This window comes from Aegilops tauschii, chromosome 1 (genome assembly GCF_002575655.3).
Source record: "Aegilops tauschii subsp. strangulata cultivar AL8/78 chromosome 1, Aet v6.0, whole genome shotgun sequence".
In the NCBI taxonomy this organism is placed as follows: Eukaryota; Viridiplantae; Streptophyta; class Magnoliopsida; order Poales; family Poaceae; genus Aegilops; species Aegilops tauschii.
Genome location: NC_053035.3, coordinates 495,720,984 through 495,742,533, shown reverse-complemented (window position 1 = coordinate 495,742,533; position 21,550 = coordinate 495,720,984). Strand labels below are relative to the sequence as shown.

Here is a 21,550-nt window from a genome sequence, read left to right as displayed (position 1 = left end):
ATGGAGGAGCAGTTGGCGGCGCTAATCCAGTCCGTCAACGCCAGTCGGACGGCGACGGAGGCGCGATTGGAGGCGATCCAGACCTCCCTGGAGTTGTGGCGGCCTGCGGTGACTCACATCCAGCAGCAAGTGGATGAGTTACGCGCCCAGGTCGGGCGCATCGCGCTTCATCCTGTCCTGGCGGCGCCCCCGGAGTCAGATCTGGGCTGTGCCGGCGACGCGGTGGTGCACGAGACGAACCACGGGCCAGATGGCCACGGCGCGGGCGACATCACCGGGGGACGGGCACACGGGGTGGTCACCACCCAGTTGCCCCCTCCGGTCAAGAGTACGTCTCTGACCGATCCCGATCCCCTTTCCCATTCTCTTGCTCTGAGCCCGCCCGAACTGGTCAAGGATTTTGAGCCCCGTACACCGCATGCTACCCAGTCTAGCTGGTCACTTCCAAAACTGGATTTCCCGTCCTTCGATGGGGATAACCCACAGTTTTGGAAAACCCGATGTGAGAAATATTTTGATGTCTATAGTGTTCCACCTGAATTATGGGTTCGGGTAGCTACCTTGCATTTCTCTGGGAACGCTGCTAGATGGTTGCAGCTGCATGAGTCGAGGGGAACGACCATGACTTGGGGAGAGTTGTGTACAGCACTGTGTGGGAAATTCGGTCGGGAACAGTATCAGGTTCATCTTCGTCAGTTTCGCACTCTGAAACAGACAACCACAGTGCATGCATACATGCTGCAGTTCGAGGAACTTATGCATCAACTTCTAGCACACAATCCTGCATTTGATCATGTCTTCTTTACCACGCAATTCCTTGAAGGGCTCAAGCAAGAGATTAGAGTAGGTGTTCTGTTACATCAACCCAAGGACTTGGACTCCGCATTTTCCTTGGCATCTTTGCAGGAAGAATTGGTGGAAACTCTCCCTCGCCGTGAGTTCAGACGGCAAGAGGTACAGCAGCCACATCCCGGCCGGCTCTTGCTGGCGCTCGGGGCCCCGCTGGTGCGACCCCCTCTTCCTGGGCCACCTGCGGCTGCAGAAGATCGCCGCGGCATCGACGCGGCACACGCACAGGAACGTGGCGTTCGTGGAGACGACCGGGTAGCAGCACTACGAAACTACAGGCGTGCTCGCGGTTTGTGCTTCAAGTGCGGTGAGCGTTGGGGGCAAGGCCACCAGTGTGCCCCAACAGTTCAGCTACACATCATCGAAGAGCTGCTTGACTTATTGCAAGCAGACTATCCGGATCCTGCTGATCCAGAAGCTGCAGAGGACGAAGAGGTTCTCATGTCTATTTCCAAAGTCGCAACTGCAGGGCAGACAACACCACACACTGTCAGGCTATTGGGCAGAATTGCTGGCAAGGAAATACTTATTCTGGTTGATTCGGGTAGTTCACACAGTTTCATCAGCGAGGAAGTGGCGAGTCGTCTGTCTGATAAGGTGCAACCGATGACCCAGATCTCTGTAAAAATTGCCAATGGAGGTCTACTCTCTTGTTCAGCCATGATACCAGCCTGTACTTGGCAGACACAAGGGTTTGAGTTCAAGACTGACATGAGGGTTCTGCAACTGGGATGTTACGATATGGTGGTCGGCATGGATTGGCTCCAGCAATGTGGGCCGATGTGGGTGGACTGGAAGCAGAAAATCTTGCAGTTCTGGCACAACAACGAATTGATAGAGCTGCGGGGGGTAGTCCCTACAACAACCAAGGTAGCTAAGGTGTCAGCCGAGCAACTGAGCGCTATGGAAGGAGAGGAAATTGCACACATCATCCTCCTGCGCACAGTCGAGCAAGCTACGACGGGGGACAGTCAGGAGCAGGCACCGGCTCCAATAATGGAGTTAATAGAAGAGTTCTCTCAAGTGTTTGCAGAACCAACTGGATTGCCACAACACAAGCCGTGGGATCACGCCATTCCCCTGATTCCGGGAGCCAAGCCAGTGAACATCCGACCGTACCGCTACACTCCAGAACAGAAAACGGAGATTGAAGCGCAAGTCCAAGAGATGCTGAAGGCAGGACTGATTGTGCCAAGTGTCAGCCCCTTCTCGTCGCCAGTGCTGTTAGTCAAGAAGAAAGATCAGCCTTGGAGGTTCTGCGTGGACTTTCGACACTTGAACGCAATCACCCTCAAGCATGCCTACCCCCTGCCCATTATCGAGGAGCTTCTAGATGAACTTGCCGGCTCGGCTTGGTTCTCCAAACTGAAACTGGACCTTCGAGCAGGATACCACCAGATCAGGTTGCTGGAGGAAGATGAGATGAAGACAGCATTTACAACACACCAGGGACATTTCCAGTTTCGGGTCTTGCCATACAGGGTAACAGGAGGCCCGCCGACATTCCAGGGAGCGATGAACATTTTGATGCATCCACTCCTAAGGCACGGGGTGCTCGTATTCATGGATGATATCCTAGTGCATACCAAAACCATGTCGGAACATTTGGTATTGCTGAGACAAGTGCTCCAGCGCCTGCAAGAGCATGACTTAAGAGTCAAGCTTTCAAAGTGCGCGTTTGCGCAACAAGAAATCAGCTACTTAGGGCACAAGATCAGTAAGGATGGTGTGGCAACATTGGATGAGCACATCCAGGCTGTTCAGACATGGGAGCAACCAACCACAGTCAAGCAATTGCGTGGGTTCTTGGGCTTAGCCGGGTACTACAGAAAATTTGTCCGCAACTTTGGTATTCTCGCAAGGCCTCTCAACGACCTCCTCCGGAAGAATACCCTATTTGTCTGGACACCTACGACTGAAGCAGCATTTCAAGCCCTCAAATGTGCACTGATCGAGGCCCCCGTACTGGCTCTTCCGGATTTCAGCAAGCAATTCGTAATCGAGACAGACGCCAGTGCTACAGGGATCGGCGCGGTGTTAATGCAAAATTCGCACCCGGTCGCCTACCTCAGCAGGGCTCTAGCTCCCCGGAACTTGGGTTTGTCGGCGTATGAGAAGGAGTGCCTCGCGCTACTAATGGCAGTGGATCACTGGCGACCGTACTTGCAACATTCCGAGTTTCTGATTAAGACAGATCAGCGCAGTCTCCTGAACCTGACGGATCAGAGATTGAACACGCCTATTCAGCAGCGAGCGTTCACCAAGCTTGTCGGGCTCCAATTTCGAATCCAGTATAAGGCAGGCACATCGAACAGAGCGGCTGATGCGCTGTCTCGACGTGTGGCAGACCCACAGGCAGAACTTGCGGCCATCTCGGTGTGCCGACCAGTGTGGCTGGACACGATCCTTCAGAGCTACAAGGATGACCCAACAGTGCAGCAGCGACTCACCCGGTTGGCTCTGGATCCGCTGGTTGATGAAGGGTTTTCTCTACAGGAAGGAGTTCTCCGGTTCCAAGGAAGAATTTGGATCGGGCAAGCCCCTGAAATTCAAGAGGCCTTGGTAAGAGCTCTCCATGACAGTGCCACAGGAGGTCATTCGGGGTTCCACGCCACGTACCACCGTGTGCGTCGCTTGTTTGCTTGGAAAGGACTGAAGGACACAGTCAAGAGTTTTGTTCGTTCCTGTTTGACATGCCAGCAAGCCAAGACAGAACGGGTGTCTCCGGCAGGACTCCTACAACCACTTCCAATTCCCAAGAGGCCATGGGCAGTCATTTCTCTGGACTTCATCGAAGGGCTGCCCCGTTCAGGAGGGTATGACGTCATCCTGGTTGTCGTCGATAAATACTCCAAGTATGCTCACTTTGTTCCGCTAAAGCACCCGTATACTGCCTTCTCGGTTGCCACAACATTCATGCAACACATCTTTCGCCTCCACGGCCTACCACTGGCGATCATATCCGACCGAGACCGGATCTTCACCAGTGCGCTATGGCAAGAATTGTTCAAACTGTCCAAAGCAGAGTTAAGGCTAAGCTCTTCTTATCACCCTCAGACGGATGGCCAAACGGAGAGAGTGAACCAATGTTTGGAAACATATCTCCGATGCTCAGTTCACTCCTGCCCGAAAAACTGGTACAAGTGGCTCTTTCTCGCTGAATACTGGTACAACACGACATTCCATTCAGCCTTGGGACGTACACCATTTGAGGTCATCTATGGGACGCATCCGAGGGAATCAGGTGTAACTCAAGTGGACGAATGCACGGTGCCAGACCTTGCTGCATGGCTCCGCGAGCGGGAGGTGATGCAAGACCTGTTACAGCAACACCTCAAGCACGCACAAGACCGCATGAAGCGTCAGGCGGACAAGCACCGCACGGATCGGGAATTCCAAGTGGGCGACTGGGTATTTCTCAAGTTGCAACCATTTATCCAGACCTCGGTGGCGCAGCGACCTTACCAGAAACTGGCATTCAGATACTACGGGCCTTACAAGATTGAAGCACGAGTGGGAAAGGTGGCGTACAGGCTTCTTCTTCCAGACACCAGCAGAATACACCCAGTGGTCCACGTATCGCAGCTCAAGCAGGCAGTTGGAGTGGATGTGCCAGTATCAAGTGAGTTACCTCCTCCTGATGATGTTTTGCAGGCAGCGCAAGAACTCTCTGCGTCCTCGACAGTAGGGAGGTGAGCAGCAACGGCGTCCGCACTCAGCACGTCCGTGTCCAGTGGAGGGACTGGCCGCCCTCACTCGCGACCTGGGAGAACCTGGAGGCGCTGCAGCGGCGTTTTCCAGTGTCACTGGCTTGGGGACAAGCCGGATTCCAAGGGGGGGAGAATGTCACGACTGACGGTGGCCCCAAGAGCATGAGATCCAAGGAGGCCCACCTGGCAGAGGCGGGGGCTGATGAAGACCCAAGTGCAGTCGAGTAGGTGTGCGTGTGGTGGTTGGGTTGGCGTGCTTAAGTACAGCCGCGTGTGGCTGGTGTGGGTATCGTGTATTACTTGGCTGAAACGAATCGGAGCAGAGCTGCCCTCTCTCCAAGTTATCTCCTCCTTCCACTTTCCCCTTTCTTCCTCCTACCAACTCCGATCCCCTCCTTCTCGATCTCCTCTGCCGATCAGGCACGTTACACTGATGCACGATCATGTATTGGATTTGGTAACAAATGCAACCAAGGATGAGATGGGAGGTGGTCGGATGTAGTAAAAGGAGCTTGTATGGTGGTACTGTTATTATGAACGAGATAATGAAAAACGTGAAGGAAGTCTACACCGGGATCGGCAAAACAAAATCAACAAAGATAGCAGTCATACATCTTTGACAACATCGCCACCACCATTTCGCACGCAGACTGCTATCCCGGCGAAGCCAGCAGAGCCGAGTCCTACTTAGTTAATCTTCGCACCTTTTCAAACATGGAGGGAGTACTATTCAACGTGGGCGTGCTCTATTTTTGGCCTGATTTGATTTTAAAAGTTATAATCCAATCTTTTTTCACAGCTGTATGGCTGCGATTCTCCTGCCTGTGTCCGTGTCATAATGTTGTCGTGCGGTTTGTGTCGTCTGCGTTTTGACGAGCAATATCCAAAGAGTTATCAAATTTAAAAGAAAGGTAGTTTTCAAAATATAGGAGTATAAGAAAAATCACACTTCCTGTTCAAAAAAAGAAGAAGGAAAAAGACAATCTTGTAAACCGCAGCAAGCTCACCAATAGAAGAGATTATGCACCAACCGCATGCAAATGGCTTGTTTGAACGTCCAGCTCTATCTGCAATTCTGCATAATACACATGTCCAGGGACTGTATTCCATCCATATACGATTCTAGACGTAGGAATCTTTTCTAGATTCTAGATTCAGATAGGTATCCCAAATTCCCAATATTCAAACTTCTCTATCTCTAACGTAGGAGTACATTGCCAGCCAGCCGGAGCTCTCTATATATATAGTTGGGCATCCTCTCCATGATTATCCCATCCTCCTCTCCAGCCCGTCCCTTCCCCTCACGCACACGATGGCGCTCTCCAAGCACACCATCGCCGTGTTCTTTGCCCTGCTGGCCATCGCCGCCGCGCTGCAGCCGTCCGACGCGAGGCTCCGGTCCGCCGCCGCAAACCAAGAAGAAGCCCAAGCCACCACCACGGCCGATGGAGGCTCCCCGTCTCTTCCCAGCCTCCCACTGCCTCAGATCCCCGGTATGCCCAGCCTACCACCAATATTCCGCTCCCTTTTCCCGCCACTGCCCCAGATCCCCGGCCTGCCTCCGCTCTTTGGTGCACCGCCATCCCAAGGGTTGCCTCAGATCCCCGGCATGCCACACATCCCACTCCCCACCCGCTCGCCACCACCGCCACCGCCGAAGGAGTGCCTGACGCCGTTGACGGCCATGATACCGTGCATGGACTACCTCACCAACATCACCGTGTTCTCGCCTCCGGGCGCATGCTGTGACGGCCTCAAATCCGTCATCAGCAGCGCACCGATCTGCCTATGCCACGGCCTGAACAACAATGGCGGCATGAGCAAGCTGTTCCCCAAGCCCATCGATCCCATCCGCATGCTCATCCTTCCGGCTAGGTGCGGCGCCATGATACCCTTCCAGACGATCTTCTCGTGTGGCAGTAAGTTGCACCAACCCCTGCTGTCTTGCCTGTTTTTTGTTTTCTTATATATGCTTCTTTGAAGGAGATTGATTAACTTGTGATGATCTGACAGCCCAACCATTGCCGCCGCTGACGCCTCCAGCTATGTCTCCGGCGCCTCCTGCTGCTTCTCCCGCGCCATCACCATCACCTTGAGGTTATCTTGATCTCTCATATATGCGTTGAACAACAACCCTAAATTATTTCTGTACTATATTATGTTTAGCCTCTGACATTAATTTCGCCTTTGCGTTTTCGTGTTGCAGAATCACCCTAGAGTGGCAAAAGGATGGATGCATGGACCAAGGATGGTTTCATCAGGATTAGATATAGAGTCAAATTATCGTTTTAGTTGGTTTTGCTTAGGTACAGAGAAAAACATCGATCAGCTAGCGTTTAGGGTTCAGACGTACGTCATACGTAGTTCCTAGTGCTGCTTAGTTACATTAGTAGAGTTTCAATCATGTAATCGATATTGGATAATATATAAATTAGATGCATATTATGTTATTGCTGCCCATAATTGTGTTGTTTGTGTGATGGCTCAGAGTTAATTAAGGCTGGGTTGAGGTGATCTACTGTATATGCGGGCATGTTAAAGGAACAGGGGGGGCCTTGGTATTGAGAATTTTGAAGTCAAGAACAGATGTCTTCTCAATAAGTGGCTGTATAAGTTATCAGTTAAGACTGAGGCAACGTTGGCGCAGATTCTCCGTAGTAAATATCTGCAGTCCAAGACTTTGTCCCAGGTGACAGTGAGACCGACTAACTCGCCGTTTTGGAAGGGGCTTATGAGAGTCAAAGCTGCCTTCTTTAATAGAACAAAGTTTATTGTCGGTAATGGAAACACTAGTGCTATTCCTAATTCCAAACATGTTTGGAAAGTCAAAGTTCCTTTGAAAATTAAAGTGTTTATGTGGTTTGAACATAAACAAGTCATTTTAACAAAGGATAATTTGATTAAGCGCAACTGGACAGGATCTACTAGGTGTAGTTTTTGTGATCGGGACGAAACTATCAAGTACCTCTTCTTTGATTGCCCGTTGGCGAGAGTTTTGTGGCGCACGGTGCAAATTGCCTTTAACACTACTCCTCCGAATTTGGTCAGTACGTTATTTGGAACGTGGCTTGTTGGGATAGAGTCCGAAACAGCTAGACACATTCGCGTAGGAGTATGTGCGTTGTTATGGGCAATTTGGAACTGCAGAAATGATTTGGCTTTTAACAGAACAACAACTATTCATTTTTTACAGGTTTTATTCCGAGCTACTGCGATGATCCGTATGTGGTCATTACTCACTCCGACGGAGGCCAGAGAGCGTTTGGTTACTGGATCTGTCCGGTGGGAGATGGTAGCGTGGGATATCTTCAACCGGTTTGGATGGCGGTCATGTAATAGGATAGGCGATTAGTTTATCTATCTTTGTTTTGCCAGCCGGTTGTGGCTTTTGGGCCTTTTGTTTTTGGCCTTGTGGCTCTTTGTGAGCTTGCCGTTTTTCTGTTTTCAGACTATTAGACCTTGTTGAATCTCTTTATTTATCTATAAATGTGGCCGTATGCATCGTTCCGATGCAGAGGCCGGGGAGTCCCCCTTTTCGAAAAAAAAATATGCGGGCATGTTTGATTCTGTTCATACACGGAAGTCTTTGGATCGTACTACAAAGGAAACGAGACAATTATTTTGACCAATTCCCCAAGATCAAGAGCAAAAAATATATGTGACCTTGTTCTAAAAAGATAAACATATGCCGCTCGATTGGTTAGCCGATCGACCGGACACTGAAGCTTCTCCCTCGATTAGTTAGCCGGCTGTCTGGACACTGAAACAATCGAGCAAAGCAGAGGAGGCAGCAGCTTCAGAAAGAACAGAGCAAAGCAGAGGAGGGAAAAACTTCAGAAAGTACATAGCAAAGCAGAGGAGGGAGCACATTCAGCGGCTCAAGCCGCGCACAAGCCCCAGATACGGTACATAAAGGCAAGAAATAAGCGGTGGACTAAGCGGCGTTTTATTTATCAAAATTCAAGGTGAATGTGGCCTTCATTCTTTCTGTAACAGCCATTTGCCGATACAAAATTCCAAGTTCACATCTTCAGATGGTTTTTCCGTCCCGGTAGCCAGCGTTCGGTTAGATAGATAAATGGCTTTCGTGATGTAGGCCACAACAGAATACCGAGAGATGCATTCATAATCTGTCACTGTTATACCTGCAGAACAATTATACACATGCTTATTACACAGGTCCAGTAAACTGAAGATGTCGTCATGATTATTATGCAAAACACGGGGCTAGTTTTTTTTTCTTTGCGGGGAACACGGTGCTAGTTATTGGAAAAGGATAACATATGACAGTGCATGTATTTAGGTGAAGGGACCTGAATATCTGGCGTACGTCAGATTTGGGGAGATTTTGAGCGAAGGGTTAGTTCGCCCGGAATGGTAGAAGCTAGCTAACAATTGTTTTCGCTAGTATCATCGTCCAAGCGCAAACCCCTTTTGACCCACTGGCTACGGAAAGGCCTAGAAAACAAAATCTCAACATAAAAAAAAACAAAATGATAACGCTCACAAGTGTGGCACGAAGTAACATCGCCCAAATGCCTCCATTACTATTCATTTTGGCACGTCAAAACACATGACATCAGCAGGAATCTTTTTGGTTTTCAGCTTAAAAATGTTTTATCTCCTAATTAAAAATCCAATTAAAAAATCTTTTTGACCATTAAATCCGTCTCGAGGAGATCTTCAAAACTAGATCCCATGTTGATATGTTTCGATAAAAAAAATTTGGCAAAAAGTTACCATGATGTTTACACTGTAGTTGCCATAGTGTTTACACTAAAGTTGCCATGTGGCAATTTTAGTTTATAGATCATGGCAATTTTAGTATTTTGACCATGGCAATTCCATTACTTTGACCATGACAATTATTTTTTGTATGAACCATGGCAATTTTAAGTGCATGTATCATGGCAATTTTAGTTTAAGGTTCATGGCAAGTCTAGTTTTTAGTTCCCCGTTTTATATTATGTCAAAATTTACTTTTAAATGTAGAAGAAAAATAGCTGAAACATATCATGGGAACTTCAGTGTAAACACAATGGCAATTCATGTGCAATAGACATGACAACTTTTAACCCAAAAAACAGTCGTCGAAACATATTGATATGAGATCTAGTTTCGAAGATCTCGTTGCGATGGTTTAATGGTGAAAACGGATATTCAATCGGATTTTTCATTTAAGAGATAAAACATTTTAAAAACTCGAAATCCAAAAAGATTTCCACATACATGCATGAGATGACGTGGCAATCTGTTTGCTTTAGAGACGTGTGGTGCGCCTTCGTCCCTGTCACACGTGTGCCAGTTATCGACATCCTAAAAAAGAGAGGGAAATAAGCTTTCAGCCATAAGAAAATCCTGAAATCTAGGAAACTAATACATGTATGGCTACCCGATTTATTTATTTGCTAATGTTAACGTTCACACGTGTGGCACGAAGCAACATGGCCCAAACGCCTCCATTACCATCCATTTTGACACATCAAAACATATGACATCACTAGTAGAAAAAGGGTCAAATGTCAAGCACATTAGTGCCGGTTTGCTTTTGAGCCGGCACTAATGTGTGCATTAGTGCCGGTTCCAACGGCTAGCCAGCCGCTTTCATTAGTACCGGTTCGTGGCCGACCTTTAGCACCGGTTCGTGCCACGGACCGGTACTAAAGTGAGTGGTGGCAGGATGTTGTCAGTCCGGGGCCCCTCCAGCACCTTTAGTACCGGTTCATGGCACGAACCGGTGCTAAAGGTCGTCCTACATAAGCCCTTCGTCCACCCGAGCTCGCTCTGTTCTTCCCCTTTCCCCTCTCCTCTCTGTTCTTCCCCTCTTCCTCTCGAGCTCATCACACATTTTGCCCAAAATTTGTCAAGATTTGAAGGCCCCCATCCATTCAAATGATCACAAAGGTTAGCAACTTTGTCCTTTCATCTCTCATTGCTAGATTAGCTCTTGCAATGCTTTGTATAGTGATTAATTTATGAGTTTAGTAATTTGGTAGAAAATATATGTGCTAGTATTTGATTTATATGCAATTTGTGGTCAAAACTAACACTTAGTTTGCATATGTAGGTGTGGTTTACTTAGTGCCTTCTAAATCTCCGTCGTAACCACAGTCGATCGCCCGCACCGTTCCGTCGCCGGCACCACCTTGTGGTGAGCCTCTTGTTCATGAATGTTTTACATTACCAAATTGATGTTTGTGTGATTTGGATATATAGTTACTCGTATAATTATCTTACCCGTACGTTGTTTGTTATACATAGTGCCATGGTTTTGATATCCGTCCTCGTCGGCCCTCGTCCTTTTTATGATTCGGATGTGGTATATTCTCTTTTAAAACTAGTTGTTGCATTTCGTGTTTATGACAAATTATGCCCATCAAGTTGACATAGATATTTTTGTCTAGGAGGTTTGTGAACCGGAAATTCCAACCGACCCTATTGTCGAGAGGTTAAATTTAGTTAAAAGAGAAAACGAGTATTTGAAAGAAAAATTGAAAAGAATTGAGGGGGAGAAGATGGAATTGGAGTTGCATGTTGCCGATGTTGTCGATGATCAGAAGATCAAGATGGAGAAAATGCGCTTGAAGATTAGAAAGATTAGAAAATATGCCATTGATAGTGAGGCTTGGTATCATTATGCTGTTGGATCAATTGTTACCTTAGTTGCGATCTTGATCGCATTTGTTGTTGCATTTAAATTCTTTAGTTAGAGAGTTATTTGTTTGTTGCATTTAAGTCTTGTATGAACTTTATGTATGAACTTGTATTAATTTGGTCTATTCGGTGTTGTGTAATGAAGATGAGCCGACAATGGACGTACGATGACCGATGCTCTCCCGAGTTCATTAATGGCATGCAAACTTTTCTGCTTGCGGCTGAGGCAAACAAGCGGGCGGATGGTTTTATGCCTTGTCCATGTTTAGTCTGTAAGAATGATCACAATTACTCTACGTCAAAAACCATTCACGTCCACCTGTTTAAGTCCGGTTTCATGCCCCACTATAATGTTTGGACCAAGCACGGAGAAAGAGGGGTTATGATGGAAGACAATGAAGAAGAAGAGGACGACGACAACTATCCTGGCCATGGGTTCCCTGAATACGATGATAAAACAATGGGGGAAGAAGCTGAGCCGGCAATGCGGGAAGAAGCTGAAGAAGAGGCATCAGATGAGCCCGCTGATGATCTAGGTCAGGCCATTGCCGATGCAAAGAGAAACTGCGCAAGTCATTTGGAGAAGAAGAAGTTGCAGTGCATGTTAGAGGATCACAAGAAATTGTTGTACCCGAATTGCGAAGCTGACAAGAAAAAGTTGGGCACCACACTGGAATTGCTGCAATGGAAGGCAGAGAATGGTGTATCTAACCAGGGATTTGGAAAGTTGCTGGTAATGATAAAGAATATGCTTCCAAAGGACAACGAATTGCCTGAGAGTACGTACGAAGCAAAGAAGGTTGTCTGCCCTCTAGGGTTAGAGGTGCAGAAGATACATGCATGCCCTAATGACTGCATCCTCTACCGCGCTGAGTACGAGGATTTGAACGCTTGCCCGGTATGCGGTGCATTGCGCTATAAGATCAGGCGCGATGACCCTGGTGATGTCGAGGGCGAGCGCCCCAGGAAGAAGATTCCTGCCAAGGTGATGTGGTATGCTCCTATAATACCACGGTTGAAACATTTGTTCCAAAACAAAGAGCATGCCAAGGCGACGCGATGGCACAGAGAAGACCGTAAGAAAGACAGAAAGTTGAGAGTACCCGCTGACGGGTCGCAGTGGAGAAAAATTGAGAGAAAGTACGGGAAGGAGTTTGCAGATGACGCAAGGAACGTATGGTTTGGTCTAAGCGCAGATGGCATTAATCCTTTTGGGGACCAGAGCAGCAACCATAGCACCTGGCCTGTGACTCTATGTTTGTATAACCTTCCTCCTTGGTTGTGCATGAAGCGGAAGTTCATTATGATGCCAGTGCTCATCCAAGGCCCTAAGCAACCCGGCAACGACATTGATGTGTACCTAAGGCCATTAGTTGAAGAACTCTTACAGCTGTGGAATGGAACATGTGTACGTGCGTGGGATGAGCACATGGAGGAAGAATTTGACATAAAGGCCTTGCTGTTCGTGACCATCAATGATTGGCCTGCTCTCAGTAACCTTTCAAGACAGACAAACAAGGGATACTGCGCATGCACGCACTGTTTGGATGATACCGACAGTATATATTTGGACAATTGTAGGAAGAATGTGTACCTGGGACATCGTCGATTTCTTCCGAGCAGGCATCCCATAAGAAAGAAAGGCAAGCATTTCAAAGGTGAGGCGGATCACCGGACGAAGCCTCGCCACCGTACTGGTGCTGATGTACATGATATGGTCAAGGATTTGAAGGTAGTCTTTGGAAAGGGTCCTGGCGGACAACCTGTTCCGAATGACGCTGACGGACGCGCACCCATGTGGAAGAAGAAATCTATATTTTGGGACCTGCCCTATTGGAAAGATCTAGAGGTCCGCTCTGCAATCGACGTGATGCACGTGACGAAGAATCTTTGCGTGACCCTGCTTGGCTTCTTGGGCGTGTATGGGAAGACAAAAGATACACCTGAGGCACGGGAGGACCAGCAACGTATGCATGGAAAAGACGGCATACATCAGGGTCATGCCAGCTACGCTCTTACCAAAGAAGAGAAGAAAATCTTCTTTGAATGCCTGCTCAGTATTAAGGTACCGTCTGGCTTCTCGTCGAATATAAAGGGAATAATAAACATGGCAGAGAAAAAGTTCCAGAACCTAAAGTCTCATGACTGCCACGTGATTATGACGCAACTGCTTCCGGTTGCATTGAGGGGGCTTCTACCGGATAACGTTCGATTAGCCATTGTGAAGCTATGTGCATTCCTCAATGCAATCTCTCAGAAGGTAATCGATCCAGAAATCATACCAAGGTTAGAGAATGATTTGGTGCAATGTCTTGTCAGTTTTGAGTTGGTGTTCCCACCATCCTTCTTCAACATCATGACGCACGTCCTAGTTCACATGTTGATATGGTGCAACAACGTGAATTTGTTTGGTTTTTGGCTTAAAAATGTTTTATCTCCTAATTAAAAAATCCAATTAAAAATCCGTTTTCACCATTAAATCTGTGTCGACGAGATCTTAAAACTAGATCCCATGTTGATATGTTTCGACGAATTTCTTTTTGCCCAAAAGTTGCCATGATGTTTACACTGTAATTGCCATAGTGTTTACACTAAAGTTGCCATGACATGTTCTATCTATTTTTTCTTCTATATTTAAAGCTACCGTTGTATTTTCAACTACTTTTTACGGCAATTTTTTTAATTGACCATGGCAATTTTTAGTAATTAACCACGACAAATTTAATGCATGGATCATGGCAATTTTTAGTAATCCATCATGGCAAATTTAGTTTATAGATCATGGAAATTTTAGTTTTTGACCATGACAATTCCAGTAATTTGACCATGGATTGTACGAACCATGGTAAATTTAAGTGCATGTATTATGACAAATTTAAGTAATTCATCATGGCAATTTTAGTTTATGGTTCATGGCAAGTCTTGTTTCTTAATTCCCTGTTTTATAATATGTCAAAATTTATTTTTAAAGGTACAAGAAAAAATAGCTGAAACATATCATGGCAACTTGAGCGTAAACACCATGGCAATTCATGTGCAATAGACATGACAAATTTTAACCCCACAAAAAGTCGTCGAAACATATTGATATAAGATCTAGTTTCTAAGATCTCGTCGCGATGGATTTAATGGTAAAAACAGATCTTCAATCGGATTTTTCATTTAAGAGTTAAGACATTTTAAAAACTCGAAATGCAAAAAGATTCCCACATGCATCCATGCGGTGACGTGGCGCAATCTCTGTGTTATAGGGCGTGTGGGCGGGTGTTGCTCCCACCACACGCGTGGGCGTTATTAGCTTCCTATTTTTTTATTTTTTCCATGCTTTGGTGAATAAAACTATCAGGTATTTTTTTAAAAAATCATAGTGAACCATAAAGAATGCAAGAAATGCCATGCTTCTCTAAAAGTTATGCTACACCATGTTCGGAATTAAAGAAAAAAGACATACTCAAATTTGCAAAACATTTAATTCGCGTGACAAGAATTCTTTGGCAAATTCAAAGATTTACCATCACTATATAAATTCAAAGATTTTCCACGAGTCAAGTTTAATTTTTTTTCCATGTGCCAAGTTAAAAAATTCATAGATTTTCCTTATGACAACAGTAAAAGTTCAAAGATTTGGTAAATTTATTTATTGTTGGGCAATATCGCAAACTCTTGTAACAAAGAATTCTTTGGCAAAATTTCATAGATTTTCCATGACTGTCTACATAAAAAAATTATTGGACAAATTTATAGATTTTTGGGTGTTATTGCAATTTCTTATGACAAAGAATTATTTGGAAAAATTCATAGATTTGCCATTAACATCTACATACAAACAATTATTTATATATATTCTTGGGCAGTACTACAAATTATAATGACAAAGATTTCTTTGGCAAAATTCATAGATTTTCCATGAATGTCTACATACAAAAAAATCCTTTGACAAATTTAATTATTCTTGAGAAAATCTAGACCTGGTATGATTTAATGAACATTTGCCAAGCATGGCAAACTAAAAAGTTGTCATTGTAAAACGATGCAGGTAGCCATCTTCTTGGAATTCAATTTGTCATGGATGTAAAACTTGCCATGAATTTAATCTGTTCTTGTGAGAAAGGCAGAAATTTTTCATGACAATAAATCTGATAGTATATAAAACAAAATTTACCATGGTATGTTAATTTTTTTGCCATGGTAACTCCAATAAGTTTTTCATGGTCTAATTAATAAAGTTGCCATGATATAATTAATAAAACTGCCATGCTACCTACAATAGATTTGTCATGGTAAGTCTACTAAATTTGACATGGTAGTAAGTCTAATAAATTTTCCGTGATCCAAAAACCCAAATAATTTTTTTTATAATTTCTCTATATTTGCCATGAGGCTTGAAGATTCTAAGTTTCATGTTTTGGAAAAAGAAATATTTTGAAATTGCCATGTAAAGATAAGAAACAATTTTTTAAAATTTGTGGGGTGTGTACAAAATTCCAAGAGTTTCCATGTGAACATTAAATATATTACTCTAAATTTGCCATGTTTTGGAAAAAGAAATGTTTCTAAAATTTCGTTTGACCAGAAGAAAGAATATTCAAAACTAGCGATGTGTGGATTAACAAAAATTATAGATTTCCCATGTGAGTATTAATTTTTTTTCTTAAAATTTCCATGTGACTCTTAGCAAGAATTGCAAAAAATTGTCATGTCTTATATACCAAAAAAACAAAATAGTGACATCTAAAAATTAGTCTATTTCCATGTGGACAACACGAAAAAATGTAAAATAATTTCCTTGACAAGTTTTGGAATTGATAAATTTACCTAGTCCAATATCCAGACTTAAGAAAAAATCTTTACTAAAACATCATGGCAAAAATCCTTTTGGAAAAATGAAAAAAAAACATGTTTTTGTAAAAGTCACGTGGCAAGAAATATTAAAATACAAGTTTTTTGTCGTATGGTATGTACAGAAAAAGAATTTAGAAAAAAATGCCATGGTGAATACAATGAATTTTCCATGATATGTACAATAAAATCTGACATAGTAATTTCAACAAAAAGAAATTGCCAATGTATCTACAAATATGAATACCATGGTAAATATAGTAAATTTGACAAGGCCTGATTGAAAAATCATAGTACGTAATTTTTTTTCTTCTCGAATATGCACGAGTGTGTGTACTATATACTGAAGAAGAGGAAGGGGTAAAGAGCCCTCTACCTTTATGTTTACATATTACATTACATGCAACATCCACTCCACCCGAACTAAAGCGAGTAGTCCTAACTTCTTAAGGTAGCCCACATTGACAGCGCCGCAAAGAAGTCGTGGTGTCACTTTTGAGTAGGCCGACCTTCTTCCACGTCATGCCCTCACCCTCCACTCTCTCTAATAGAAGGTTGAGACTTGAGAGATGACGTTCACCATCAAATGCAATGGCATTACGGTGTTTCCAAAGTTCCCAAATGACCAATAAGAAGAGTGTCCGCACGTCCTTCTTGGTTGCACCGTTACCCGTTATATCAATGCACCAATCCTGCAATGTAGCTCCCCTAGGTGGTGGCCACTCTGGCTTGCTGAGTGCTAGACATATTTCCATCTAGATGCCCCTCGCAAACACATAGTCCATCTATTGACTAATGTTATTAACCTTGCCATGGAAAAACAATTGTACAAATTGACATGGAAAATGTAAATAGAACTCTGATGTTTGTAAAAATTGACATGTCAATTGACGATAATCAGTCTAAGACATGTCAAATGTAGAAATTTCTTTTTCCTAAAGACTATTCAGAACTTCCATGGAGATACATGTTAAGTTGGCATCGCAAAAAAAATATTATTTTTTCTACCATGACAAAATTATTTGTATCATGGAAAAAATTCTTTTTGAAACCTATGCACCGTAAATAAAGTTGTCACCAATTTTATATGGTAAAATGATGGACATGACAATTAGGTGTTAATTTGTATGAAAGTTTTTAGAAGAACATAAAATTTCCCATGTCAAATTTATTTTAGCACAAATACGTAATCATATAGTACAAGGGCGTCTACCACAAGGTTAAAGATGAGGGGAGAAATAGGGGACCCCTGCCTCAGCCCTCGCGAAGATCTAAAAAAGGGGCCACTTTAACACTGGGTACCGCATTCAGTCACCTTTAGGTCCCACACCACTGTTCTTCGCATTCTCCATGATTCTTACAGGTTCAACCACTAGTGGTATAACTTTCTGCATAAACCTAATATAACTCGAATTAGCGTGAAATAGATATTTCTATTTAACTACAAAAACTTAAGTAATGCAAAAAATTGTAATGTTATATATAAATTCTATTTGTTTCCCAATAATTTATTTATTTTGCCTTGTTATGCTAAAATCTCGGATAAAGCCCTGTATGAGGTAGAGCCTAAAAAAGTCAATGGAAACTACAAGGAAAGAAAGGAGAGGATGCACTGCTCTATAGAATTGGTCTCCATGTATCCACAAGTGATCGCCATGCCACCGACGGTGAATGAAACACATTCACAGTTAATCCCCACACCTCCACATGATCACAGGTGATCCCTCCAACTCTACATCTGAACACACCAAACCAATTGATTCCAAATATCAACTTAGTATAAATATGGAGTTGCTATGCGACTTTTTGGTGCTTTCTGGGAATGCAAAAGCCCGCGCTCAGCGTGAGCCACCCTCTCTTGGCTTCAGGGTCCGTTGTCGTCTCTACATGTGAATGCCCAAATGAATTTATGCAAACCTTATTTTGTCCCGGCTTGTTATAAATATCGAGACACATGTAGGGATGGTTCAAACAAATTTGGGACATGGGGTGAAATCAAATAATAATTTTTATACCATACTTTTATACTTATTTTTTTCATACTATAATATTAAGGAATATACATTTTATTATTTAGTTGGTATAATTAACCACATAATTTAGTTGGTGTAGTTAACCAATGCTCTTTGTTATCGGCTGTAACGCACATTAGTGATCAATTTGTTTATGCTAAGTTTAAATTAAGCTCTGTAACATAAATTATCTTTGAATTTTTGTTTGTGAATATTTCAAAAAATATATAGTGCACAGATACATATTTGTATGTATGTGCATATCTTCATGTATAGTTTAGTTTCATTAAATATCTTGTTAGAGATTTCTAAATAACAATATCCAACTAATATTTTAATAGTTGTTTCTAGTGTATTATCAGATGTGCATGTTTTTAGAACCTTATAGAGTAGACATTGTATAATTTCAAAATGTGTCGCAAGTTAGATTCAGTAAGAAGTTCAACATATGCATGTACTGATATCACTAGTCATCCATGAAATAAACATATGCTTACAATTTACTTATTTGGCATGCTTGATGCCTGCTTGAACTACGTCGGTATTTCCCCAAAGAGGAAGGGATGATGCAGCACAGCGAGGATAGGTATTTCCCTCAGTGATGAGACCAAGGTTATCGAACCAGTAGGAGAACCACGCAACACTACGTGAACGGCACCTCCACACAAATAATAAATACTCGCAACCCGACGTGTTAAAGGGGTTGTCAATCCCTTTCGGGCAACGGCGCCAGAAATTGGCAAACGGACGTGAGAGAGTTGTAAATATTGATAGATCGAACGCCAAATAAAATAAAGTGCAGTAAGGTATTTTTGTATTTTTGGTTTAATAGATCTTAAAATAAAAGCAAAGGAAAATAGATCGCAAAGGCAAATATAATAAAGAAGAGACCCGGGGGACGTAGGTTACACTAGTGGCTTCTCTCGAGAAAATAGCAAACGGTGGGTGAACAAATTACTGTTGGGCAACTAATAGAACTTCAAATAATCATGACGATATCCAGGCAATGATCATTATATAGGCATCATGTCCAAGATTAGTAGACCGACTCCTGCCTGCATCTACTACTATTACTCCACACATCGACCGCTATCCAGCATGCATCTAGTGTAGTAAGTTCATGGAAAAACGGAGTAATGCAAAAAGAACTACTCACGCATCATCAGAGAGGCACCAATGGACATGATGCACCCCTCCGAGATGGTGTCTAGATTGGATCTGGTGGTTCTGGAACTTGCGGCGGCTAGAATTGATTTTTGTCGACTCCCCTAGGGTTTCTGGAATATTGGGGTATTTATAGAACAAAGAGGCGGTTCGGGGGGCATCACAGGTGGGCACAACCCACCTGGGCACGCTTGGGCCCCCAGGCGCGCCCTGGTGGGTTTTGCTCCCCTCGGAGTACCCTAGGTGCTTCTTCGGCCCACTGGATGTCTTCTGCTCCAAAAAAATTCACAAAAATTTTCGCTGCATTTGGACTCCATTTGGTATTGATTTCCTGCGATGTAAAAAACATGCAGAAAACATCAACTAGCACTTGGCACTATGTCAATAGGTTAGTACCAAAAAATGATACAAAATGACTATAAAATGATTGTAAAACATCCAAGAATGATAATATTACAACATGGAACAATAAAAAATTATAGATACGTTGGAGACGTATCAGTATCCCCAAGCTTAATTCCTGCTCGTCCTCGAGTAGGTAAATGATAAAAACATAATTTTTGATGTGGAATGCTGCCTAACATATTCATCACATATTCTTTTCTTTGTAGCATGGACATTTGGACTTTTATATGGTTCAAAGCAATAGTCTAGTTTTGACATGAGACTTAAATACTCAAGCATATCAACAATCAACCATGTCTTTCAAAATATCAACGCTAAAATAAGTTATCCCTAGCCCATCATGCTCAATCATTGATCCATTCATGAAACACACTCACATATTAGCTACACCCAATGCTCAAGTACGATCATAGTGCCCCCTAGTTGGTGCTTTATAAGAGAAGATGGAGACTCAAATTAAAAAAAAAATTGCATAAAGTAAAAGAAAGGCCCTTCACGGAGGGAAGTAGGGATTTGTAGAGGTGCCAGAGCTCAAAGCGAAAAATTTAGAGATAAAAACATTTTGAGAGGCATACTTTTCCCACCAACGAAAACGACTTAGAGCTCCCAACACTTTCCATGCTAGATATATCATAGGCGGTTCCCAAATAGAAAATAAAGTTTATTCCTTTTTCAACCATACTTTCACTTTCCATGGCTAGCCCTATCCACGGTTGCCCTCCATACCAAAACTTTCCAAGGAATTTATTATTTGACAACATAAAGTAAATTTATTTTTTCATTTCAGGATTGGGCATCCCTAATACCTTTGCCTTACTCTCGTGCAATGACAAGTGAATAAACACTCATCATGAGAATAACACATCTAGCATGAAAAATATTGGCCACCCCTCACCACCTCGCGAGCGGTACGAGCACACAAAAGAGAAATTTATTTTGAAAATTAGAGATGGCACATACAAATTTGCTTAGAACGGCAAAAGAATACCGCATATAGGTAGATATAGTGGACTCATGTGGCAAAACCGGTTTAAAGGATTTTGGCTGCACAAGTAGTGATCATACTTAGTGCAAAATGAAGGCTAGCAAAAGATTGGGAAGCGACCAACCAAGAAACGAATAATCTCATAAGCGAGCATTAAGCATAATTAACACTGAGTAATGCACCACAAGTAGGATGTAATTTCATTGCATGACTATTGACTTTCGTGCTTACATAGGGAATCACACACCTTAACACCACAATTCTTACTAAAGCATAATTACTCATCAACATGACTCACATATCACATCATCATATCTCAAAACTATTACAAGGAATCAAGTTTATTTTGTCCAATGATCTTCATGAAAGTTTTTATTATATCCTTCTTGGATATCTATCACTTTGGAACTAATTTTCATGTGTTGCTTTGATAGGCTCAAACAAATATAAGTGAAGATCATGAGCATAATATTTCTTTCTCTCAAATTAATTTAAGTGAAGCAAGAGAGAATTTCTTAATTTTTTTACTAATTCTCAAATAAATCTAAGTGAAGCATGAGAGCATTTCTTCAAAAATACTAAAGCACACCGTGCTCAAAAAGATGTTAGTGAAGCACTAGATCAATTCCATAGCTCATAAACATTTAAGTGAAGCATAGAGAGCAGTTTTAACAAGTCATGGAATAATTTTGGCTCTCTCAAATAGGTGTGTCCAGCAAGGATTAAAGACTTAAAACACAAAGCAAAACAAGCAAAGACTCAAATCATACAAGATGCTCCAAGCAAAACTCATAGTATGTGATGAATAAAAATATAGCTTCGAGTAAAATACCGATGGTCGTTAGAAGAAAGAGGGAATGCCACTCAGGGCATCCCCAAGCTTAGTTGCTTGCTTCTCTTTGGATAATAGCTTGGGATGCCATGGGCATCCC

General features: G+C 43.2%; 1 protein-coding gene across 1 annotated transcript; it reads left to right on the top strand.

Annotated features, from left to right (window-relative positions):
• LOC141039201 (uncharacterized) lies at positions 1-2,554 on the top strand. Its single transcript, XM_073506527.1, has 2 exons — positions 1-2,331; positions 2,540-2,554. Exons 1-2 carry the CDS (start codon positions 1-3, stop codon positions 2,552-2,554), a joined length of 2,346 nt encoding a protein of 781 aa, XP_073362628.1.
• The last annotated feature ends 18,996 nt before the right edge of the window (positions 2,555-21,550 follow it).

What these genes read in the sequence shown, in the direction of transcription:
- LOC141039201 (XM_073506527.1), top strand. Translation starts at nt 1, where the DNA reads ATGGAGGAGCAGTTGGCGGCGCTAATCCAGTCCGTCAACGCCAGTCGG.